The 20,419-nt window shown below is 36.0% G+C and overlaps 1 protein-coding gene across 1 annotated transcript in view; it reads left to right on the top strand.

Annotated features, from left to right (window-relative positions):
* urb1 (URB1 ribosome biogenesis homolog) overlaps positions 1-19,752 on the top strand; it is a 35,126-nt gene extending 15,374 nt beyond the window's left edge. Inside the window, exons 23-41 of the mRNA XM_058745207.1 lie at positions 494-794; positions 2,234-2,495; positions 2,598-2,802; positions 4,334-4,508; positions 5,145-5,203; positions 5,329-5,519; positions 9,615-9,725; positions 9,814-9,877; positions 9,969-10,137; positions 10,385-10,493; positions 10,664-10,824; positions 11,793-11,904; positions 12,029-12,135; positions 12,347-12,490; positions 13,649-13,758; positions 13,854-14,051; positions 15,111-15,352; positions 17,084-17,665; positions 19,470-19,752. Coding sequence (XP_058601190.1) covers positions 494-794; positions 2,234-2,495; positions 2,598-2,802; positions 4,334-4,508; positions 5,145-5,203; positions 5,329-5,519; positions 9,615-9,725; positions 9,814-9,877; positions 9,969-10,137; positions 10,385-10,493; positions 10,664-10,824; positions 11,793-11,904; positions 12,029-12,135; positions 12,347-12,490; positions 13,649-13,758; positions 13,854-14,051; positions 15,111-15,352; positions 17,084-17,665; positions 19,470-19,642 — 3,475 coding nt within the window. The 3' untranslated portion in view covers positions 19,643-19,752. The remainder of the gene's footprint in view (positions 1-493; positions 795-2,233; positions 2,496-2,597; positions 2,803-4,333; positions 4,509-5,144; positions 5,204-5,328; positions 5,520-9,614; positions 9,726-9,813; positions 9,878-9,968; positions 10,138-10,384; positions 10,494-10,663; positions 10,825-11,792; positions 11,905-12,028; positions 12,136-12,346; positions 12,491-13,648; positions 13,759-13,853; positions 14,052-15,110; positions 15,353-17,083; positions 17,666-19,469) is intronic.
* Positions 19,753-20,419: the final 667 nt, after the last annotated feature.

Raw genomic sequence — 20,419 nt, 5'->3', positions numbered from 1 at the left:
ATTCTTTGGATGAAAGCATAAATGTAAATTTAAAATAATTTTTCTTTTAAACAGTACAGTATGGTTAGCATTTTTAACACATTTTACAGAAAAATTTTGTACCTTTTGACAGTCCAGTGATCCATCAAAAAAAAAAAAGGGATATTAATATTTAATTTCTAACCCTACACTAGAAATGGATGGCTAAGTTGAGCATGTTGCATTGTGTGTTGAATTATGCAGTGTGCTCTGGATGTGTAATGTCCATTTTCACTGTATATTAGATGCATGCAGTACAGAGTTTTCAAATTGAGCACATGCTGCAAAATGTTATGATGAATACTATGCAGTGTAGTATTATGCCATTTTAAACATCCTGTTTGCCTATTCATATATATATATATATATATATATATATATATATATATATATATATATATATATATATATATATAACTTTTAAGTATACGTTTTTGTTTGATGCATCACTGAAAAAATCCCTGTTGCTTTTCAGAAGTTGTCCCAAAAAGGAATCCCCCTCTGTCCGAGCGCTCCTGGCTATTCATGATTACATTGACCCATCAAGCTTGAAGGAGGTGGTGTCCACCCTGCTGTTGCTTCCTCAGAAGCACCTTGTGGCCCCTGAGAGGCAGCTGAGCGTGTACGGCCATGCAGTGCTGAAGCTGCTCTCAGACAGCATGAGACGTTTCTCTGAAGACCACAGCTGCATTGCTCTGTCTCGGGCCCACCTGCAAGGTCTGGCTGCTCTCCTCACATCCAGCCAGTGTGTGCAGCTTGAGGACTTCCTGCTGCAGGTACAAACATTGCACTCAAGCCCCCGATATACTCACAGCCAAGTGCTTTTTTATTCTTTGCTGGAGGTAATGAAGAAGTTTGAATAACCTGAGCAGCGGTACACTGCTAGTGAACATCCTGTTTTGATGAATATGTAAATCTGTGTTTCTGTGGGTCTTAAAGTTCTTAAAAAGTCTTTAGTTCACCCCTCCACAATTTAAGGTCTTAAAAGGTATTAAATTGGAGAAGAAAGTGCTAAATTCATGCCATTAAATGTTCAATGTGTTTCTAAAAGGTTACTCTAAAATGTTCCATGTCACTCTGTATTTTTGTCTTGTTTTCTAATACAAATGTCTAAACATCGTTAAATCAAGATATATTTAATGGAAAATGAAAATATGAATTTATATGCACATTTTTTTTTTTTTAGATGTTGTGCGAAATGGAACAAAATGTTTAAAACAAGAACAAATATCTTTCAGTGGGGTATGAAAACTTATTTTCCTTATGAATTAAGTTGATTTTCTGAGCACATTGGCAGATATTTGTTAATCATAAACATAAACTTGTTAATCATTTTGATCACTTTCACAGAAACGAGACTTATCATCTTTAATTTCTTTGTCAAGTAAATGTATCTTGATTTAGGAATCTTTTTTTGCACATTTGCACTGGAAAAACCAAAATACTGAGAAAGAACATCACTTTTTCTGTGTGATCAGAAGGCACATATTCTAGTAAAAATTCCATATTCTAGTATTGGTTAGCAGAACCTTTTTTTTTTTAATGCATTAAAAAGTAATGAATGTTGATTTGTTGGAAACTCATTATCCAGTCTATAGACATTTACAATTAGAGAACATATTGTGTTTCCTTCAATTTATTCTTTAATTTTTCTATACTTGGTCCTAAAAAGGTCTTAAAAAGTCTCAATTTATATTCAGAAAACCTGCAGAAACCCTGTCAATATGTCTTTCTTCTCAATAACAAAATAAACATGACAAAAATGGTGTTCATTTATATAGCACTTCATACAATAGATTGCTTTGAAGCAAACAGCTTTACAGAATTAAACATGAAAAAACAGGGTCAGTGTTGCTTTCAATTAGAATTACACATTCAATTGCTACTATAAAGACAAGTGTGTTAATGTTTTTACTCGTGTCTGTCCTCGACGGACTGAACAAAACGTCAAAGGAGGAGGAGCCCCAGAGCACACTTACTGCAACGGGCCAGTGGTAGTTTGAAGGTGTTTAGCAGCCTGAGCGAAAATTTTGGGAAAGCTTGCTTTGCGACCTTTTTCAGTCTCCCCAAACAAACTCTGATTTTGTTCTAAATGTCACACCTCGTGGTTCTTCGGTTTCGCTTGAATTTATAGTGGGGCCTTTACCGTAGCAATAATGCACTCACTGATATCATAGTCCATTTACACACTTTAAATAAAAATGTTTCTCTCTAGGTGCTCTCCCAGGAGCCAGGCACTGCCAAACTCATTCAGACAGATGTTCTCTTGCACTGCATCCAGAGAGAAAGTCCTTCAGCTCAGGCCATGGGGGTTCTTCTTCTGGAGAACTGCTCCACGCATGTCCTCAGCTTTGAGCTCTGGTGCCTGGAAGCATCTAACCAAACACAGATCAGCTCCCAAAACAGCAGCTTCCTGTTTTTACTCAACGCCTACATGAGGAGAGCCACCATTGATGATCCCACCCGCCCTAAAGACAGTCAGTACTGCTGCTTTCACAGTAGTGGCTCAAATAATGTTGTTCAAGTTGACATAATTCCACACGTTTGATTCATGTCGTCTCTTATGTCACCTTGCACAGTTCAAAAGTCAGTCCTGAAGGCCCTGAAGAAAGCTTTACTGTCCGAGCTGTGGCACACAGTGCAGCAAGGAGAAGTTGGTGTTGTGACCGACCTGCATGTGGAGGTTCTGTCCGGTCTCATCCGACTGGCTGCTGCGAACTCCGACCTCACACCACTTATGAATGATCTACCTGCCGTCCTTCAGAAACCTGACAGTAATGAAAGGTAACATATGAAATAATAGTCAGAAAAATCTGTCTTTTTTTTTTTTTGTTTAAATGGAACAGTTTATTGAGCCTGTGTGTGTGTGTGTGTGTGTGTGTATATATATATATTATGGCTGTCAAAATGAACTTTAAGGGCACTCATTTTATTAACGCGTGATTAACCCAGTGTGGTTTGACCCATGGCCTAACCCGTGGTTTGAGAAATGGAGATGCACAGTGTTGCCAACTTAGCGACTTTTATGATTCTGTATAGTTTATAAAATTATATACTATGTATGTACAGGTGAGCAGATGAACCCAGAACATGAATGCAACATGCTGAATTTAATTTCCTCTCATTGATAACCAATATAAAAACATTTAATATGGTGCAATGGAGGAAGACAGTGATAAAAAGTATATAAAGACTAAATTCGGTAAACAGTTTAATAAAATATAATATGTGGCACGCAGCTGAGCCCAGAATATATACGCAAACGTGCTAAATGACATGCATTGTACTCCCATAGAAAACCGTTATAATGAAAACATTTAAAGTGGCTTAATGCATTGAGAAAGTAATATTAAAAGGCCAAACTCAGTATACACCTTACAGTGATACTGCATAAAAAGGACAAATTCGGTATACAGTTATATACAATATGCACTATGTGAAGGATTTCCTTCCTCCCCCTTTTCATTTCTTTTGTAGCTCAGAGTTCTACCATCTCTCACTGTAGCCAAAAGTATCCGCTTGCCGGAGGAGCAACAATGTTTACATGCGAAATGTTAAAAGAGCAGCATGTCTACACTTTGTTAAATGTATTAAGTGTATAGGAGAGAAACTTAACCTAAGGTATCGATCTTATCAGGCTAGTATCGATCCGATACCAATACCAACATTGGTATCGATACTATTGATATTAAGATCGATCCGCCCACCCCTATAACCGACGTAGGTCTGGGACGGGGCAAGTGCATTTAATGCGTTAATAATTTTAACGTTATTTTTCACCGTCTTTTATAAAATAAATGAGGGTTTCCCAAACTTGAGGTTTTCTAAGGGAACTTCAGGGTGTTTGTTTGATAAAATAAATAATTTAAAAATAAAGACAATCAAAAGATGTACTTAAAATTGTTTTATTTTCTTGTCCGCATATAATGTAATTAACCAACGTTTGTGATTCTAAATCAACATCAGAGAAGAATGTGTGAAACTTAAAATCTGAGGGGGCACTTCAAGTAAATATTTGAGGTCATTTTAGGTTTATTTTGACAAAAACATTTGGGTTATATACAGGTATATGTACCATTTGTTATTTTTACAGATGACTTTAAATGATAATAATAATTTAACCTAGTCATACATGGAAATTATTCAAACTTCCCTTTTTTGTTACTGAGGTGTAAATTGGTTCTGAGGTTTAAATTTTGACACATCCTACTTATATTCTGTGTAGGCTTTGCATTTTTAATACATGCTTGAACTGAAGCTTTGAGGATTCCAAAGTTTTTATTTACTTAAAATTTCCTGGAACATCTCGTTTCAGATGGAAGCTGGCAGACTCCATCAGCGAAAAGCTGTCAGATTCAGAGGAACTGTCTCAGTGGAGGAAATCTCTGCTTTCAGCTGCTGTCCTCTGGCTTTCTGCTGTATATAAAGAACAGAAAGACCCACAATCCCATCATGAAGAGACCATGCTGACAAGACTCAAGTCACTCCTGGTGAGTCAGTATGGTCATGCTCATCTTACTTTTCATGATGGACGAACATCTGGTTTCAACATAATTCCTGTGGGTGTAAACAGTACTTTAGCATGTCCCATTCCTTTCTGATAGCAATGTGTCAGTATTATTCAAATGATACTGAGTTTTCCAGATTAAGATGGGATGATAGTTGAAAAAGGTTAGTGATACAGTTTTTAATAGTACTACAATATTACTTTCCATCAATTGTAAGAATTATTGTTGTACTATTGAAAACTGACAGTTGCATATTTTAAACATTAACATTTGCTTGCCTGATAAGATCTTTCAAACTGAGGGACAAGTCAGAATTAATTATATTGTTTTCAAACATGCATATTAATTATATTCAAAGGTACAGCATAGTTGTAATGTGTTGACCAAGTATTACATTTTTCAATTCAATTTTTTTTATAAAAAAATGTTGTATTTAACACAGAATACTGATACCATAGTTGTTATTTTATTTACAGATATTAATTGCTGTTAGTTGAAAAGTCACAAGCATAATGACCTAATAACTTTAGCAGTATTTTGTACTTGCACTTAAACATGTTTAGAATGTATATTGCTCAATATTCAGCTGATGTGTACTGTATATTGGGTTGATTGCAGATCTTTCCAGAAAATATCACTGCATCAGACTGGAACACCTTTGTTAAGTCTGGGCTGAAGTAAGTGGTTTTTCTCTTAATAAACAAAACCAAATTGGATAAACTATTTACTAACTTACTACTCAGCTGACAGTATCAGTGTCTGTTCTGCCTGATTAAAACTTATGAAAAAATTCCACTCTCAGGTATCGATACCGTGACTCTAACTTTTTGGGCACCTTAACCACACTGGTGGAGGTCATATATGGAACACCAGAGACCCCTAAAGAGCTGTTGCCCATGGCTACTATCCACATGATGACCACCAGTCACTCTCTGTTCTTACCCACAATGCTGGCCACACAGGACGATTCCGACAGTCTTCATCTGTCTAAAGGTAATGAAGTAAAGAACAATAATATCAACAGCTCTAGATCCTTCTTCAGTGGCACTTCTGAACACATGACCCAAAAGTTTTTTTTCATTCACTAGAGCAGTTCACAGCGCACTTTCAGAGTTCCTCTGAAACCCTCCACCTCCCTAGCTCCACCTGTATAGATCTACCATGGGTTATTTTATATGCTATTTGTGCAGTAGCAGTATGTATTAAATACAGCTTTGTATAAGCATATGTATTGGCAGTAGCAAGTTCCTTACCGTATTGACCTGAATATAAGACGACCCCCCTTTTTCCAGATGTACCTTTTGGAAAAAGGCTTTTTGAAAACCAAATCTTGTTTTGTTTTGTTTTTTCTCTCTGTAAAACTTTTTCTTAAATTATTTTCATATTGCATATTTTTCCTATTTTAATTTTTGTTTTGAAAGTATGGTAAATACTGGTAAAATGTACCAACAATGACATTGAAAAATATACACTTTTTGATATACCATAAAAATAACATGTAGCCCATCTGAATTATATAAAATTTAGGCTATCCATCTCATAGTAGCCTACCAAAATTTCTATTAACAGTAGAAGTGAAATCTTATTGTAGTCTTCAAATCTGGGTACTGTCTTATGTTTTAAAATCACTTACAGAGGAAGTTTGGTCCCATCAGACTAACATGACAGTCACGACTCGTGCCGCTGTAAGCTTTTCTTTTTATATTGTTTTCACTCGCGATCTTTACAGCACACATTACATTACATATTTCATAGCACACTCGTTTTAAGCGTGTTTGGCGCCACCTATTGTTGTGGGTGTATTACTGACATGTCAAAGTCTAGCTCCTGAAGACTACCGCGTTTTTTCAGATGTATTTCCAAGAAAAAAAAAAACATTGTCTTATATTCAGGTCAATACGGTACTTGCTTTGCAGCAGCAGCAATAATCTACAACTACAGCAATAACCAACAGCAGTAGTGATGGGAAGTCCGGTTCTTGTCCGCAAACCGGTTCTTTCGGACAGTTCGTTTCAATGAACCGGTTCAAAAACGCTACACCGGTTCTTTTACGCCATAACATAATGACGTCATTCGTGATGACTGAATGACTATCGTCCCGGGCCGGGATGAATATACATTCAGCATATTCAAATATATAAATTCAATAATCATTACTTCAGCCAGTTAAATCATCACCATGATCTGATAAGTTTCATAAAATTAAGTTTTGCAACTAAGCACCCAAATACAGGTAAAAACAGTGATGTGCAAACGAGGATGTTTTAGAAGTATAAAGTGAATAAATTAGTTCTCATCAGTGCAGAAGCGTTATCCACATACTATACGTAATCCATTACGATTTATTTGTCATTAAATAAACTTATGTTAGATTGGTCCCCTCATTCAAGTCCTTGATTTACCCGCGCTCATAGCATAGCACAGAATCAGTTGTCCAAAAGAACTAGTTCGGTTCAGATTGGTGTCACAGACTAGTAGGCTGTCATGTAGGCTACTGTTCAGCAGCTTCACACTGCATCACGCATGCGCAGTATCATCGGCTCATCGGTTCTCAAATCGGACGCGTCCGAAAGAAACAGTTCTCGGATCCGAAAACATTGCAACCGGTTCTTGACTTGAGAACGAGAACCGCTCTAACCGGCACGCTGCACATTCAGTATATCAGCTGCTCTGCTCGCGCTCATCATCAGTTCTATTTAATACAAACTAAATTTGTGAATGTCATCTACTGTACAGGTATTTCTTAAATATTATCATGGTCCTAACACACACAGGCTACATTCATGTTTTAAAAATAAATAAAATGAGTAATACTTTAATTTGCTCCGTCAGTTGTTTCAAAAACTGTAATGCAGCTGAGCCAAACACATCCTCATACAGTGACAATAAGTCATAATCATAATTTTCAATGTGTTTATCATCACACTTTCTGATGTTCAGCAAAATACCTGAATAACATTTTCGTCCTCTTGATAAAATTACACGCATGCGCAGTATCATCAGATCATCGGTTCTCAAATCGGATGTGTCTGAAAGAAACGGTTCTCGGTTGAGTGTACCGATGATCTGAAAACCGATGCAACTGATTCTTGACTTGAGAAGGAGAACCGCTAACAGTGCGTACTGGAGACACGAACCGTTTCAAACGATTCAGTTCGATTTGGTGAACTGGTTCGACCAGTTCGTTCGCGAACCGGACATCACTAAACAGCAGCAGCAATTCAGCAGCAGCGTAGCAGATCTATTCTGCCAATACCAAATACATAAACATTGTCAGATCCATTACCATGCTAAAATCTTCAGAGAATTTTCATATATAAAACACACTCACACACACACACATAATATATATAGATCGATAGATAGATAGATGTATATACAGAGCTGCTGGAAAGTTTGTGAACCCTTTAGAATTTTCTGTATTTCTGCATAAATATGACCCAAAACATAGTCAGATTTTCGCACAAGTCCTGAAAGTAGACAAAGAGAACCCAATCAAACAAATGAGACAAAAATATTTTCGTTGTCATTTATTTATTCAGGAAAATGATCCAATATTGCATATGTGAGTGGCAAAAGTATGTGAATCTCTTGGATTAGCAGTGAATTTAAAGGTGAAATTAGAGTCCATCTGTGCAGAGGTGTTTTCAGTCGGTGCAATGACTATCAAATGTCAGTACATGACCTTATTCAAAGAACAGGGATCTATCAAAGTCTGATCATGTTTGTGGAAGTGAACGAACAAAGGAGATAACTGAGGATCTCGGAAAAAGAGTTGATGTTGCTCATCAGGCTAGAAAAGGTTACAAAACCATCTCAACAGAGTTTGGACTCCACAAATCCACAGTCAGACAGATTGTGTACAAATGGAGGAAATTCAACACCACTGTTACCTTCCCGAGAAGTGGTCGACCAACAAAGATCACTCCAAAGCAGAACGTGTAACAGTCTGCGAGGTTGCAAAAGTTCCCAGGGTAACTTCTAAGCAACTAAAGGCCTTTCTCACATTGGCTAATGTTCATGAGAACACTGAGCAACCATGCTGTGCATGGCAGAGTTACAAAAAGAAAGCCACTGTTCTCCAAAAAGTAAATTGCTTGCTAAAGATCATGTGGACAAGCCAGAGGACTATTGGAGAAAGGTTTAATGGATGGATGAAACCAAAATAGAACTTATAGGTTTAAATGAGAAGCTATTATGTTTGGAGAAAAGTACACACTGCATTCCAGCTCAAGAATCTTCTCCCATCTGTGAAACATGGTGGTGGTAGTATCATGGCGTGGGCCTGTTTTGCTGCATCTTGGCCAGGACAGCCTGCCATCATTGAGATGGAACAATGAATTCTGAATTATAGCAGCAAATTCTAAAGGAAAACGTCAGGACATCTGTTTATTAAGAACAGAGTCTCAAGAGAACGTGGGTCATGCAGCAAGACAACATGCCCAAGCACACAAGTCATTCTACCAAAGAATGGTTAAAGAAGAACAAAGTTAATGTTTTGGAATGACTGAGTCAAAGTCCAGACCTTAATCCAATTAAAATGTTGTGGAGGGACCTAAGCAAGCAGTTCATTGGAGGAAACCCACCAACATCACAGAGTTTAAGTGGTTCTGCACTAAGGAACGGGCTAAAACTCCTACATGATGTTGTGCAGGACTGATCAGCATTTACAAGAAACTTTACCTTCAGTTACTGCAGCAAAAGGGGGTCACACCAGATACTGAAAGCAGAGATTCACATACTTTTGCAACACACGGATATGTAACACTGGATCATTTTTCTCAATAAATAAATGACAAAGAAAATATTTTTCTCTCACTTGTTTGATTCGGTTCTCTTTGTCTACTTTCAGGACTTATATGAAAATCTGATGATGCTTTGGGTCATATTTATGTAGAAATATAGAAAATTCTAAAGGATTCACAAACTTTCAAGCAGCACTGTATATATATATATTTTTTTTCTTTTTTCCATCAACGAGCTATCATTGATGTTTGTATGTTGCATTCCTATTACTTATTACTATACTTGGGATTACGTATTCAAATACCCCCCTCTGAATGATAGTTGTTTTTTTCCCCTCCCCAGAGTCGTTGGTGTCTCTCCTGCTTATGCTGGTGAAGAAATGTCCTGAAGTTTGTAACATTAATCACTTCCTTGTGCTTCTTGGTGCATATGGAGCTTCGTTGAACACAACAGGTAGACGTGTCAATTAGACATGGTTCATTTGATTTGGATTTTAGATGAAGTCAGTTATGTGATTAGTAAAATCGTTTGATTTTCACAGATCAGAAGATTTTACTCCTGCTCCAGGAATATGAGAAGAACAACATTAGTCTTACAGAGTTTCAGTATGTTTTCAGCATATATTACCTCAAATGATTTCCACTAACAGAAAATGGTTGTTTACTGCAATCGTTATTCGTGTCTGTTTGTTGTCAGGTATGTGCTCTGGGGCCCTGCCGCGGTGGAGCACCATAAAGCCCGGAAGAGCCTGGGACATTCACTGTGGCAGAAGCCCAGCTCAGAGCAGCTGCTGTCACTGCTCACTGCAGACAGGATGTTAAACACTGTCACACACTTCCCACAGCAGCGATACATCACCCCTCAGGTAGTAACAGGCTGTTAGACTAAATAACACTCAGTATTTCATAGTATTCTAATATATCTACCTTTAAAGGACTGTTTACTCACCCCCAGGCCACCCATTTATAAAAAAAAGAAATCATGCAGGTTTGGAATGATATGAGGGAGAATAATTGATTTTCATTTTGTGCTGTTTATTATATAAAAATAGGAAAACTAAATGAATTGTACACTTTTAAATGCTGCATGAACAGTTATCTCTCTTTCTACAGGTGAGCAAAAACTTGTTCTGCACACAGGAAGGCAAGCATTCTCTAGATTTGTCATCTCTGTATGACCCCTGCTTTCTCCTGCCTTTGTTCAGCTTCATCCTTCGGCCAGGTAACCTGATGAGACCTGCCCATAATGCTTTTTTTTTTTTTTTTTTTGCTTTGTGCATTGGACTTCATTTGAGTTTAAACCTTTACATTTACTTCAAGCCTGCTTCTTGAAGGTCACATGTTAAATTTACTTTTGTTAACCTATGCTGTCATCTGTCTCCCTCTATTCAGAGTGTGCGGTAGACTGTCAGAAGTTTGTTTCCAGTCATGCTTTGGGCGTCACCGTGGCGGCCCTGAGCAGCTATGACCCTAAAGTGAGGGCCGCAGCGTACCAAGTACTGGGATCCTTTTATCAACACCTCGAGGGTGCTCACTTCAGAGAGAAGAGACTGGTAGAGAACTTTCACTGTCTACCATTGTGAAATAACTCTTTTAGTTAGATTTATTTGAATATTGTTAGATTCTTAAAGCTTTCCCCCCAATATTTTATGCAATTTGAAACTTTGCTATTCAGTGTTGTAATAAATAATAGAAATTATTACACTACCTTACAAAAGTCAGTAAGACTTTTAAAAATAATTAACGCTTTTATTTAATGAGGATGCATTAAATTGATCAAGTTAGAGATACAAAGATTTCCATTTCAAATAAATGCTGTTCTTTTAAACTTGCTATTTATCAGAGAATCCTGAAAAACATTGATTGTAATAAGAAAACAATATTGATGATGATAAGAAAAGTTTCCAAAGTATGGAAGCCCGTTTCCTCCACTAAATTAAAAAAAAAAAAGGTTATTGTGACTTTCTCACTATTCAGACTTTTTTTTTTCTCAGAATTGCGTAATATAAAGTCACAATTGCGAGATAAAAACAATGGCTTTTTTTCTCAGAATTGTGAGTTTATTTCTCGCAGTTCTGACTTTACTTCTCAGAATTGCGACTTTGTCTCGCAATTGCGAGTTTATATCACGTAATTATGAGAAAGTCAGAAGTGTGAGATAAAAAGTCACAATTACCTTTTTTTATTTTTTATTCAGTGGCGGAAACGGGTTTCCATACTCATCAAATGAGCATATTAAAATGATTTCTGAAGGATCATGTGACGTTGAAAATTCAGCTTTGCATCACAGGAAGAAATTACATTTTACAGTATATTTAAATAGAAAAGGTTATTTTAAATTCACAATATCACATTGTTACAATATTATTTACTGTATTTTTGATCAAATAAATGCAGGCTTAGTGATCAAAGACTTCTTTCAAAAAGAGATTCTTTCAAAAACATAAAAAAAATGACTCAATTTTATAAAATGATACAGGACAATATAATAATGTAATATATGTTTATATGTAACATCCAGCTACTGTACTTGCTTGACACGGTGAAGAACGGGATCCCAAAGCAAAATCTACGGATGCCAAATGTGCACGTGTCCTACATAACCAAAGTTGCTCAGCAAATCTTGAGACCTGGTGAGTGAGTTCATAGAGCCATACATACTCACTTGACATTTTAATAATAATATAAATAATAATAATAAGTATTTAATAATAAGTTTGCCAAAACCAAAAGTTCAACTTTTTTTCCCCACTGCAGAGGAACACATGTACATGGTGGTAAACAAATTTCTTTTGGGAACTCAGTTTCTGGACCTCAAGAGAGTTCCTGACTTCTTCAAACTCTTCTACAGTTTTGATCTGGAGGTAATGAAACATCAGATATAAAAGATGACTATGCTACTATGAGTAATTTACTATGCAATCAAAAGTGTCTAAAAGGTAAAAAATGTGCTAATATATTATACAGTATATGTTCAAAAATGTACTATAATTAAACTACTAAGATGTGTCTGCAACCAACTGATGTTTTGCTTGCTAAAGTCTCAAAAATGATACGTTTTGTTTCTCTGTCCAGCGCAAACTGGAGCGCGAGTGGGTGCTGAGCGTGTTGGAGGAAGGGGTTCGGGACAAGCACTGCTATGAGATCTGTGAGAAGCAAGGCATCTATCAGACCCTGCTGGGTTTCGCGAGCACACCGCTCTGTGATCAGGCCTCTCAGGTGCACTTGGAGCATTTGACCCAAAATCTGTCTCTGTTTTTCTTTAAATGTGGTGCTAGTGAGCAAAGCAACATAATGTAGGTTAAATTAAACTCTAATGTGCTTCCATTATATTCAGATGTCCATGTAAGTGTGCCCTTTCCTGGTCTAAATAGGATGCACATGAGAATTTTAACTACTTGCACAATACAATGAGATCTAAAAATGTAAAAAGTAATTGGTAACACTTCAGTACAGGGACCAGTTTTCACTATTAACTAGTTGCTTATTGTGTGCCTATTATTAACATATTGACTGTTTATTAGTACTTATAAAACACATATTCTGCATGACCATATTCTACATTCCTAATCCGTCCCAATACCTAAACTTAACAACTACCTTACTAACTATTAATAAGCAGCAAATTAGAAGTTTATTGAGGCAAAAGTCATAGTTAATGGTTTGTTAATGGTGAGAATTGGACCTTAAAATAAAGTGTGACCAAATTATTTTATATCAACTCAAATTTCTTGAGGATTTGAAAACCCTTATCCTTTGTATTGTAATACATGTAATGCTTTTTTTTTATTTTTGAGTGTTTAATATTCAAAATTTTATTTCCAGGTTTGTTTGATTTTTAGTCCAGACAAATAAATAATTAAATAAATTAATAAAGATGAATTTTAAAATGAAGTTCTTAAGTGTAACCTTTTACTAGTCTAAATGAGAATTTTAAGTAGTTGCAGAAAACAATAAACTCTAAAAATATAAAAATGATTTACATGTTTTTTCTTGATTAGGGCAGAATTCTAAAAAAAAAATGTGTTCCAATATCTTAATGAGGAAGAACTCTTAAAAATGTGTGAAAAGTGAAATTAAAATGGATTCCTGGAAAGTATAACCTTTACTGGTCTAAACAGGTTTTTGAGAACTTGCAGAATACAGTGAGCTCTACAAATTGTCTACAAATCCTTAATATTTTTGTGTTTTAAAATGTTTAATATCCTAAACTTTTTTTCCCAGACATAGATTAAAAACCTAAAATTCCAAATTCTTTAAAAGATTCCCTAAAGAAAGTAAGGTAGACGTTTCCTAATTGTCACAGATAGTATTGATAATCCTTGAAATCCATAGAAAACTGTTGATTTGACAGAATCTTCTGCTCTGCTGTTCCAGATTCAGATTGTGAATGTTCTGCGGCAGACCGCTCATGTTAACAAAGCAGCTTACAACCTCATGAAAGAACATGGAGTCTTAACATGGATATTACAGCTGATAGACAAGAGGTGAGGGGTGGATGTTGCTTACTGTAATTTAAGCACTGGCGTGTGCCATACTTCATTGGGCCACTGCAGCAACTGATTGTATTTGTTTCCTGTAGGTTTTTTGACAGCAAGTTGTCGAGTTCAGTCATTGAGTTGCTTCATGCTCTGTGGTTCACTAATTTGGGTAATAAAGAAATTAAACCAGAAGCGAACAGCACTGCATCAGAGCGGCCACAGACTTCAGGCAAATGTCTTCCTCTGCCAGTCATCAATGAGTTTCTGTGCACGCTGCTCACCATCATCAGACACCTGGGGTAAGACCATAAAAGATCTAACATCTGCCATTACAGGCTCGTTATAGATAAAGATGGGCTTCCTGTGAGGATACATTAGCGGTAGATTAAACTTAATTCAATAAAGTGCACTCTATTATTTATTTCCATGAGGTCAACTTATAATATTATAATAGGTTTATGGGTTTGTCTGTGCCAAAAACAGTCATATATTAGTTTTTCACAACCATTTTCCACTTTCTCTTTGAACCTTAGAACAGGGGATAGACGTGAAATATTTACTTGAAGTACTGACATTTTAAGTGAATATTTCAGTAATTTAGCGACACGTTCATGTTCACGGTTCCCAGTCTTTTTTTAGTGAGTGTTTAGTTTGATTTTAATATGAAGATTGTAAGTTCAAGTGTGTTTTGATTCATTGTGCAGCCCCTTTTGTTTATTTTTATGTTACATTTGATTGAATTGATTACTAAAGGCCCATTCACACCAAGGACGAAAACTATAAAGGTAACGATAAAGATATAATAAAAAAAATCGTTCACACCACAGACGTAAAAAGTCCACACCACAGCTATAACGATAAAGGCACAGAGAAACAATAAAGTTGGAATCACTTTCAGGACGATTTTTTTCCAGCTCATGAACGATAAAGATATTGACACCCAATCAGAATCCATCCTGCTATAAGGAGCTTGAGAATTTAAAGTGGCAGACAAGCGTGCGCTGAGAATAAACAGACGATATCGTTCGCTGGTGCGGACGCTAATATCGTTACCTTTATAGTTGTCTTTATAGTTATCATTCTTGGTGTGAACAGGGCTTAACTTTTGCAAAGCCTAAATTACATTATGATAGATTCATAAAACAATCAATGCTGAAATGTGGGACATGCAGAGCGGTAGGTGCTACACACAGTGAGGAACAGGGCAAGAGAGGGGAAGATGGTCATCACAAGCTGAAGTATGACTGTTTTTGATGCAAAAACCTTTAGCCAGTTAGCAACCAGATGCAATCACTATTCATCAAATGCAAAAATCTAGTTTTTAATTCAGTGTTTGCTTTTTTTCTGTTTCCGATAAGGAGTGGTGTGAACGCACTTCAGATGAAGGCATTCCTGCACACACTGTCCTCTGTACTGTTGCATTGTGGGACAGCTCTGAATGCTCACAAGGAAGCAGGCTGGCTGACACTGCACCCGCAGAAGCTATCGTGCTCTGAAGTTCTCAGTCTCCTGCAGCGCTGGGCAGCACTGGCCCGCGACGCCGCACTGCTGTCTGCTCTGCAGACTCTCATCAACAAACACAAAGTCAAAGAGCTGATGGGTAAGATTCTAAACTACTCAAACTGATATTCCAGCTTCAGTACAGCTTAAAGGCATAGTTTACCATAGATTTATACACTGTCACGTCATTCCAGAACTATATGACTTTATTTCCTGACAAATATTTAAGTGTCCATGTTTTGGTACTTGTGGTATAATGTTGATTACCTCAAAAATTAATATTCATTTTCTTTAAAAAATAAAAGTTGCAACGAAGCACTTACAATTAAAGGTCGACCGATTCATCGGTTTTGTCGATTAATCGGCACCGATAGTTGATTGCCACAACTATCAGTTATCGGCAAAAATTCATGCTGATAGTTTTCCGGTTTGCAACCGTTGCTGGAGTGGCTGAGAAGGGTCCGCTGGCATTATACAGTACGAGAGCGGCCTCTAGAGGCGGAAATCACTGACAGCACGTGTTGTTTATTTTGACACGTGACACTGCGCGCTGCACAGAGCGGGAAACTCCAGACGCGCATTTAAATACAGCCGACAGAAAATCCTGCCGCGGAACAGAGCGCCATTCACATAGTTTTCTATTAAATTACATTTATATTTGTCCCAAATCATTGTGAATGTACATAATGACTTCACCCTAGGCTATAAATTGTGTATTGTGTATTTTTCAGCAAAACGTTTGTCTTTCTGTGGCTCTAATAAATCTGTATGCTTCATATAAAGAGCTGTAATACAGATCGCGCTCTTTCCGCTTGCTCTGTTTTTTGTTTTTTTTAAACCCCGAACTTCGAACTCATTTATGCCACATTGTTCATTCTTGAAGCAAACTTATGTCCGTTTGGTGATTAAATAAATTGTTTTAGACCGCCACTTGATTTGAAAGCGACTTACTTAACAATAAGAGTCCATTCGTAGCATTAATGAAAACTGTAGAAGTATTGTTCCTTGTTAGAGTGTTTTCATTTCAACATTCATTATTAGCTACTAATAGACTACATTTTTAAATTGTAAAGTTTCTTCTTTTAACATTAGCAAACTATGAAATAACTTTAATGATCAATATAGTAAATAATATTAATTAATTGATTAATCGGTATCGGCCAATGTGGTCCAACCTAGCTATCGGTATCGGTAAAATCCACTATCGGTCGACCTCTACTTACAATGAAAGTGAATATCCATCTATCCATCTATCTATCTATCTATCTATCTATCTATCTATTTTTATTGAAGAACTGACAGCCAGAAAATATTTGTTATTCTTTTAGCATTCCTGTTTCTTTTTTATTTGTTTAATTCATCTGTATGCACTGGATAAAATTGACAGTAAAGACATTTATATTCTTACATAAGATTTCTTTTAAATAAATGCTGTTATTTTGAACTTTCTGTTCATCAAAAAGCATAATCTGACACTGAAGACTGGAGTGAAGACTAATGCCTGCTGGGAATTCAGCTTTGCAATTACAAAATAAATAAAACATTAAAATATATTAACATAAGCAGGTGTTATTTTAACTTGTAGTAATATTTCACAATATACAGTTTTTTTTTTTTTTTTTTATTTTAGTTTTAATTAAAAAAAAAAAAAAAAAAAGCAGCCTTGGTGTGATTAAAAGTGACTCCTTTCAAAACCATTAAACAAATCTTTTGAACAGTAGTGTACATGGCCAGTCCTTGGCCTTGTGGAAACTAGATGAATGTTAGAAACACAGATCACGTGTTTTGACACATTCTTGTTCCTAACTAAACATTTCTTGTGTTTATTCAGGCTCTGGAAGAGAGAAAGGGCAAGGAAAATGCCACTCAGCGAAGCACGCTCAATTTCGATTGGAAAAACAGACAGAAACTGTCGATGGACAAGGGGAAAAACTGGAGCAGGCTTTGCTGGACGAGTGTAAACCGCTTCTTAGAAACATCCTCATACACTGGGAACCCAAAGAAAAAGAGCTTTCCTGTTCCAAGCCTGAACCCTTCACCACAGACAAACCTGAGCCAAGCAATCTAGATGATGCCACTGCATGTTTAATTCTCAAGTGGGCCCTCAAGACATTGACGGAGAGTCCGTATGATGACAGCAGCACCTTAGCTGTCTTAAAATGGTTCAGTAGCATCATACTGCCGCGTACAAGTATCACAGATGCTATTCTGATGGATGAAGGCATGAGAATGGACTTCCTAAGATTATATCACCAGACATGTGACCACACAGCTCAAGCAGTGGACACCCTGCAGCTGTTCTCTAGAGTCATGGTCCATTTGCTGGAGGCACACAGCACTTCTCTGAATGGCATTCACCAGACGGTGTTAAGAACCTGCTTGCTTACAAACACGGATGATGGTGCCAAGCGAGGTGAGGTTACAGTCAGAGAGCACTACAGTCAATCCCATTCATTTCCTCTGTAGAGAAATGAATTTTTTAGCATTTAGATTTTTAATTAAGTGAGCCACAAGTGTGATTTTGTATTTTAATATAAAAACAAACAAACAAAAAATCGCATGTCCTGGTGATGAACTACACTACCCATAATCCTGAAAAGCCACCCACCAATCAGAACAGTTGCTGGGAAGATGTACTCTGAAATAGGAAATCTCTGCAAAATATCCAGTCCCATGAAGCACTGTGATGTCATGAAATAGAGTTGCCCGTTCAACAGTCTTAAAGGAACACTCCACTTTTTTTGGAAATAGGCTCATTTTACAACTCCCCAAGAGTTAAACAGTTGAGTTTTACCATTTTCGAGTCCATTCAGCCGATCTTCGAGTCTGGTAGGACCACTTTTAGCTTAGTTTAGCATAGATCATAGTCTTAGTACACCATGTAACTACAGAAGAGTCAAGCTTTAAATAGGAAAAATATCGAAACTCTTTGGTCATTTTTGAGCGAGATGCTAACGGTCTAATCAGATTCAATGATTTATGCTAAGCTAAGCTAAAAGTGCTCCTACCAGACCTGGAGTTCGGCTGAATGGATTCAAAAATGGTAAAACTCAACTGTTTAACTCTAAGGAGTTGTAAAATGAGCCTATTTCCAAAAAAGTGGAGTGTTCCTTTTAAAATGATTGCATAATACAAATACACTACCAAATACACTACCTTTCAGATGTTTGGGGTCAGTAAGATTTTTAAATGCACTTGAAAGAAGTGTTATGCTCAAAAAGGCTGCATTTATTTGATCATAAATACAGTAAAAACACTAATAATGTGAAAAATTATTACAGTTTCAAATTTTGTTTTGTATTTTAAAATATTTTCAAATGTAATTTATTTCCATGATGCAAAGCTGAATTTTCAGCATCATTACTCCAGTCTTCAGTGTCGCGTGATCCTGTTGTGCTGCTTAATATTTTTGTAAAAAACATTTTTTTTAAATTCTTTGTTGAAAAACTAAAATATTTTTTGTAACATTCTAAATGTATTTAGTCATGTTTGATCTATTTCATGCATTCTTGCTGAAAAAAGAATGACTCCAAACGTTTGAATACGTTTGATCTAGTGCTGTCAAACGATTAATCACATCCAAAATAAGTTTTTGTTTACACAATATATGTGTGTGTATACTGTGTATATTTATTATGTATATAGAAATACAAAAACATGCATGTATATATTTAAGAAAAATGTTGTTTATATATTAAATATATTTATATGTAATATAAGAATATAAATGATATACATGTAAATATTTTCAAAATATATACTGTTTGTGTGTGTATTTATCTATACGTAATAAATATACACAGCACACACACACATATTATGTAAACACAAACTTTTATTTTGGATGCGATTAATCGTTTGACAGGACTAGTTTGTTCTAATAATCAGTGACTAAGAAGCCAATAGTTTTATATTGTGAAGTCGTTTTCGATTCAGTTTCGTTGCATGCAGTTTTTATTGGGTTTAATTCACTTACTGTAATGATATTAGTTACACATTCTTTTTTTCAAATCTCATATTTTATCTCAGGTCCAAGTTATGAAGATTGTTTTTTTGTTTTTTTAATCCTTATGAAAATAAAGAATGGAGGAAAAATACATGTGAAACTAGTAGAATGTTGAAAAAGTGTGATTGCTCTGTAATCTCTATATCCTTCATTTTTGGTCTTTTTCCACTGATGTAATGTTTGTTTGTTTGTTTGTTTGTTTTGTTGACAGAAACCGGGCTGAAATTGCTCTCGCTGTACATCTATGAGCTGTGGAGTGGAGCGCGGTCACCTGACCTCCTGCTGACCCATGCCAGACTGCTGTGCCTCAGGACAGGCATCAGAAAGCCCAAACCTCACGTCCTGCACATGTGTAAAGACATTCTGTCTGCGGTTGAATCATGACATGCTGCTTTGTCTATGGGATTACATTGTTTTACAAAATAATAAGAAAAAAAAGTTGAGTGGATCTTTTTGTAATTTTATAGTTGTTTAAAATAAAAAAGATCGTCAAAAACAGGTTTTTGTGGTTGTGTGAATAATTTTGTCAAATTTACATAGTACAATGATTGTATTTAAGGAAATGTAATTATGTAGCACATTTTTAGTAGTTCTTTACTGATACTGACATGTCTCAAAATCACCCAATGTTTGGCTGTTTTGAGAATATCAGATAATTAAATTTTTCATAATTAAAATTTATATAAATAAACCGACACATTCATCATGATATTGTGGTTTAATGGCAGATACTCAGCAGTCACAGATTCTACGGTGTCTGTTGAAATGAAATATTAAATAGATGATCAGGGTTTAGTTTCTTCTTGAAGCTGCTTCTTATTTGAATCTTTTCTGAGGAGATCTGTAGCTTTTCATCAACGGCAACCCAGATTTTTTGACACGAGGGCCCCTACATAAACAAATGAAAATAAATATCCACTGCATAAGATATTTGTTATTTTCTTAATCTTTAATGTCCCAATGACTATCTAGAAGCCTTTTTAATCAATTAGATGAGTATTATGATCACCGTAGATTAAACAAGAATAGTTGGTTATATAAAAAGCACTGTATTGTACTGTATTTTATTTTTTGGAAAAAATATGGAAAAAATAACATACATTTAAATTAAACATTATGTAATAAATAATGTCTATACCATGACAGGAAAAAAAAAAAATG

This window comes from Onychostoma macrolepis, chromosome 15, assembly GCF_012432095.1.
Source record: "Onychostoma macrolepis isolate SWU-2019 chromosome 15, ASM1243209v1, whole genome shotgun sequence".
NCBI classification, from domain to species: domain Eukaryota; kingdom Metazoa; phylum Chordata; class Actinopteri; order Cypriniformes; family Cyprinidae; genus Onychostoma; species Onychostoma macrolepis.
Note: the sequence above shows the minus strand (reverse complement) of the source record. Positions and strands in the feature narration are given on the sequence as shown.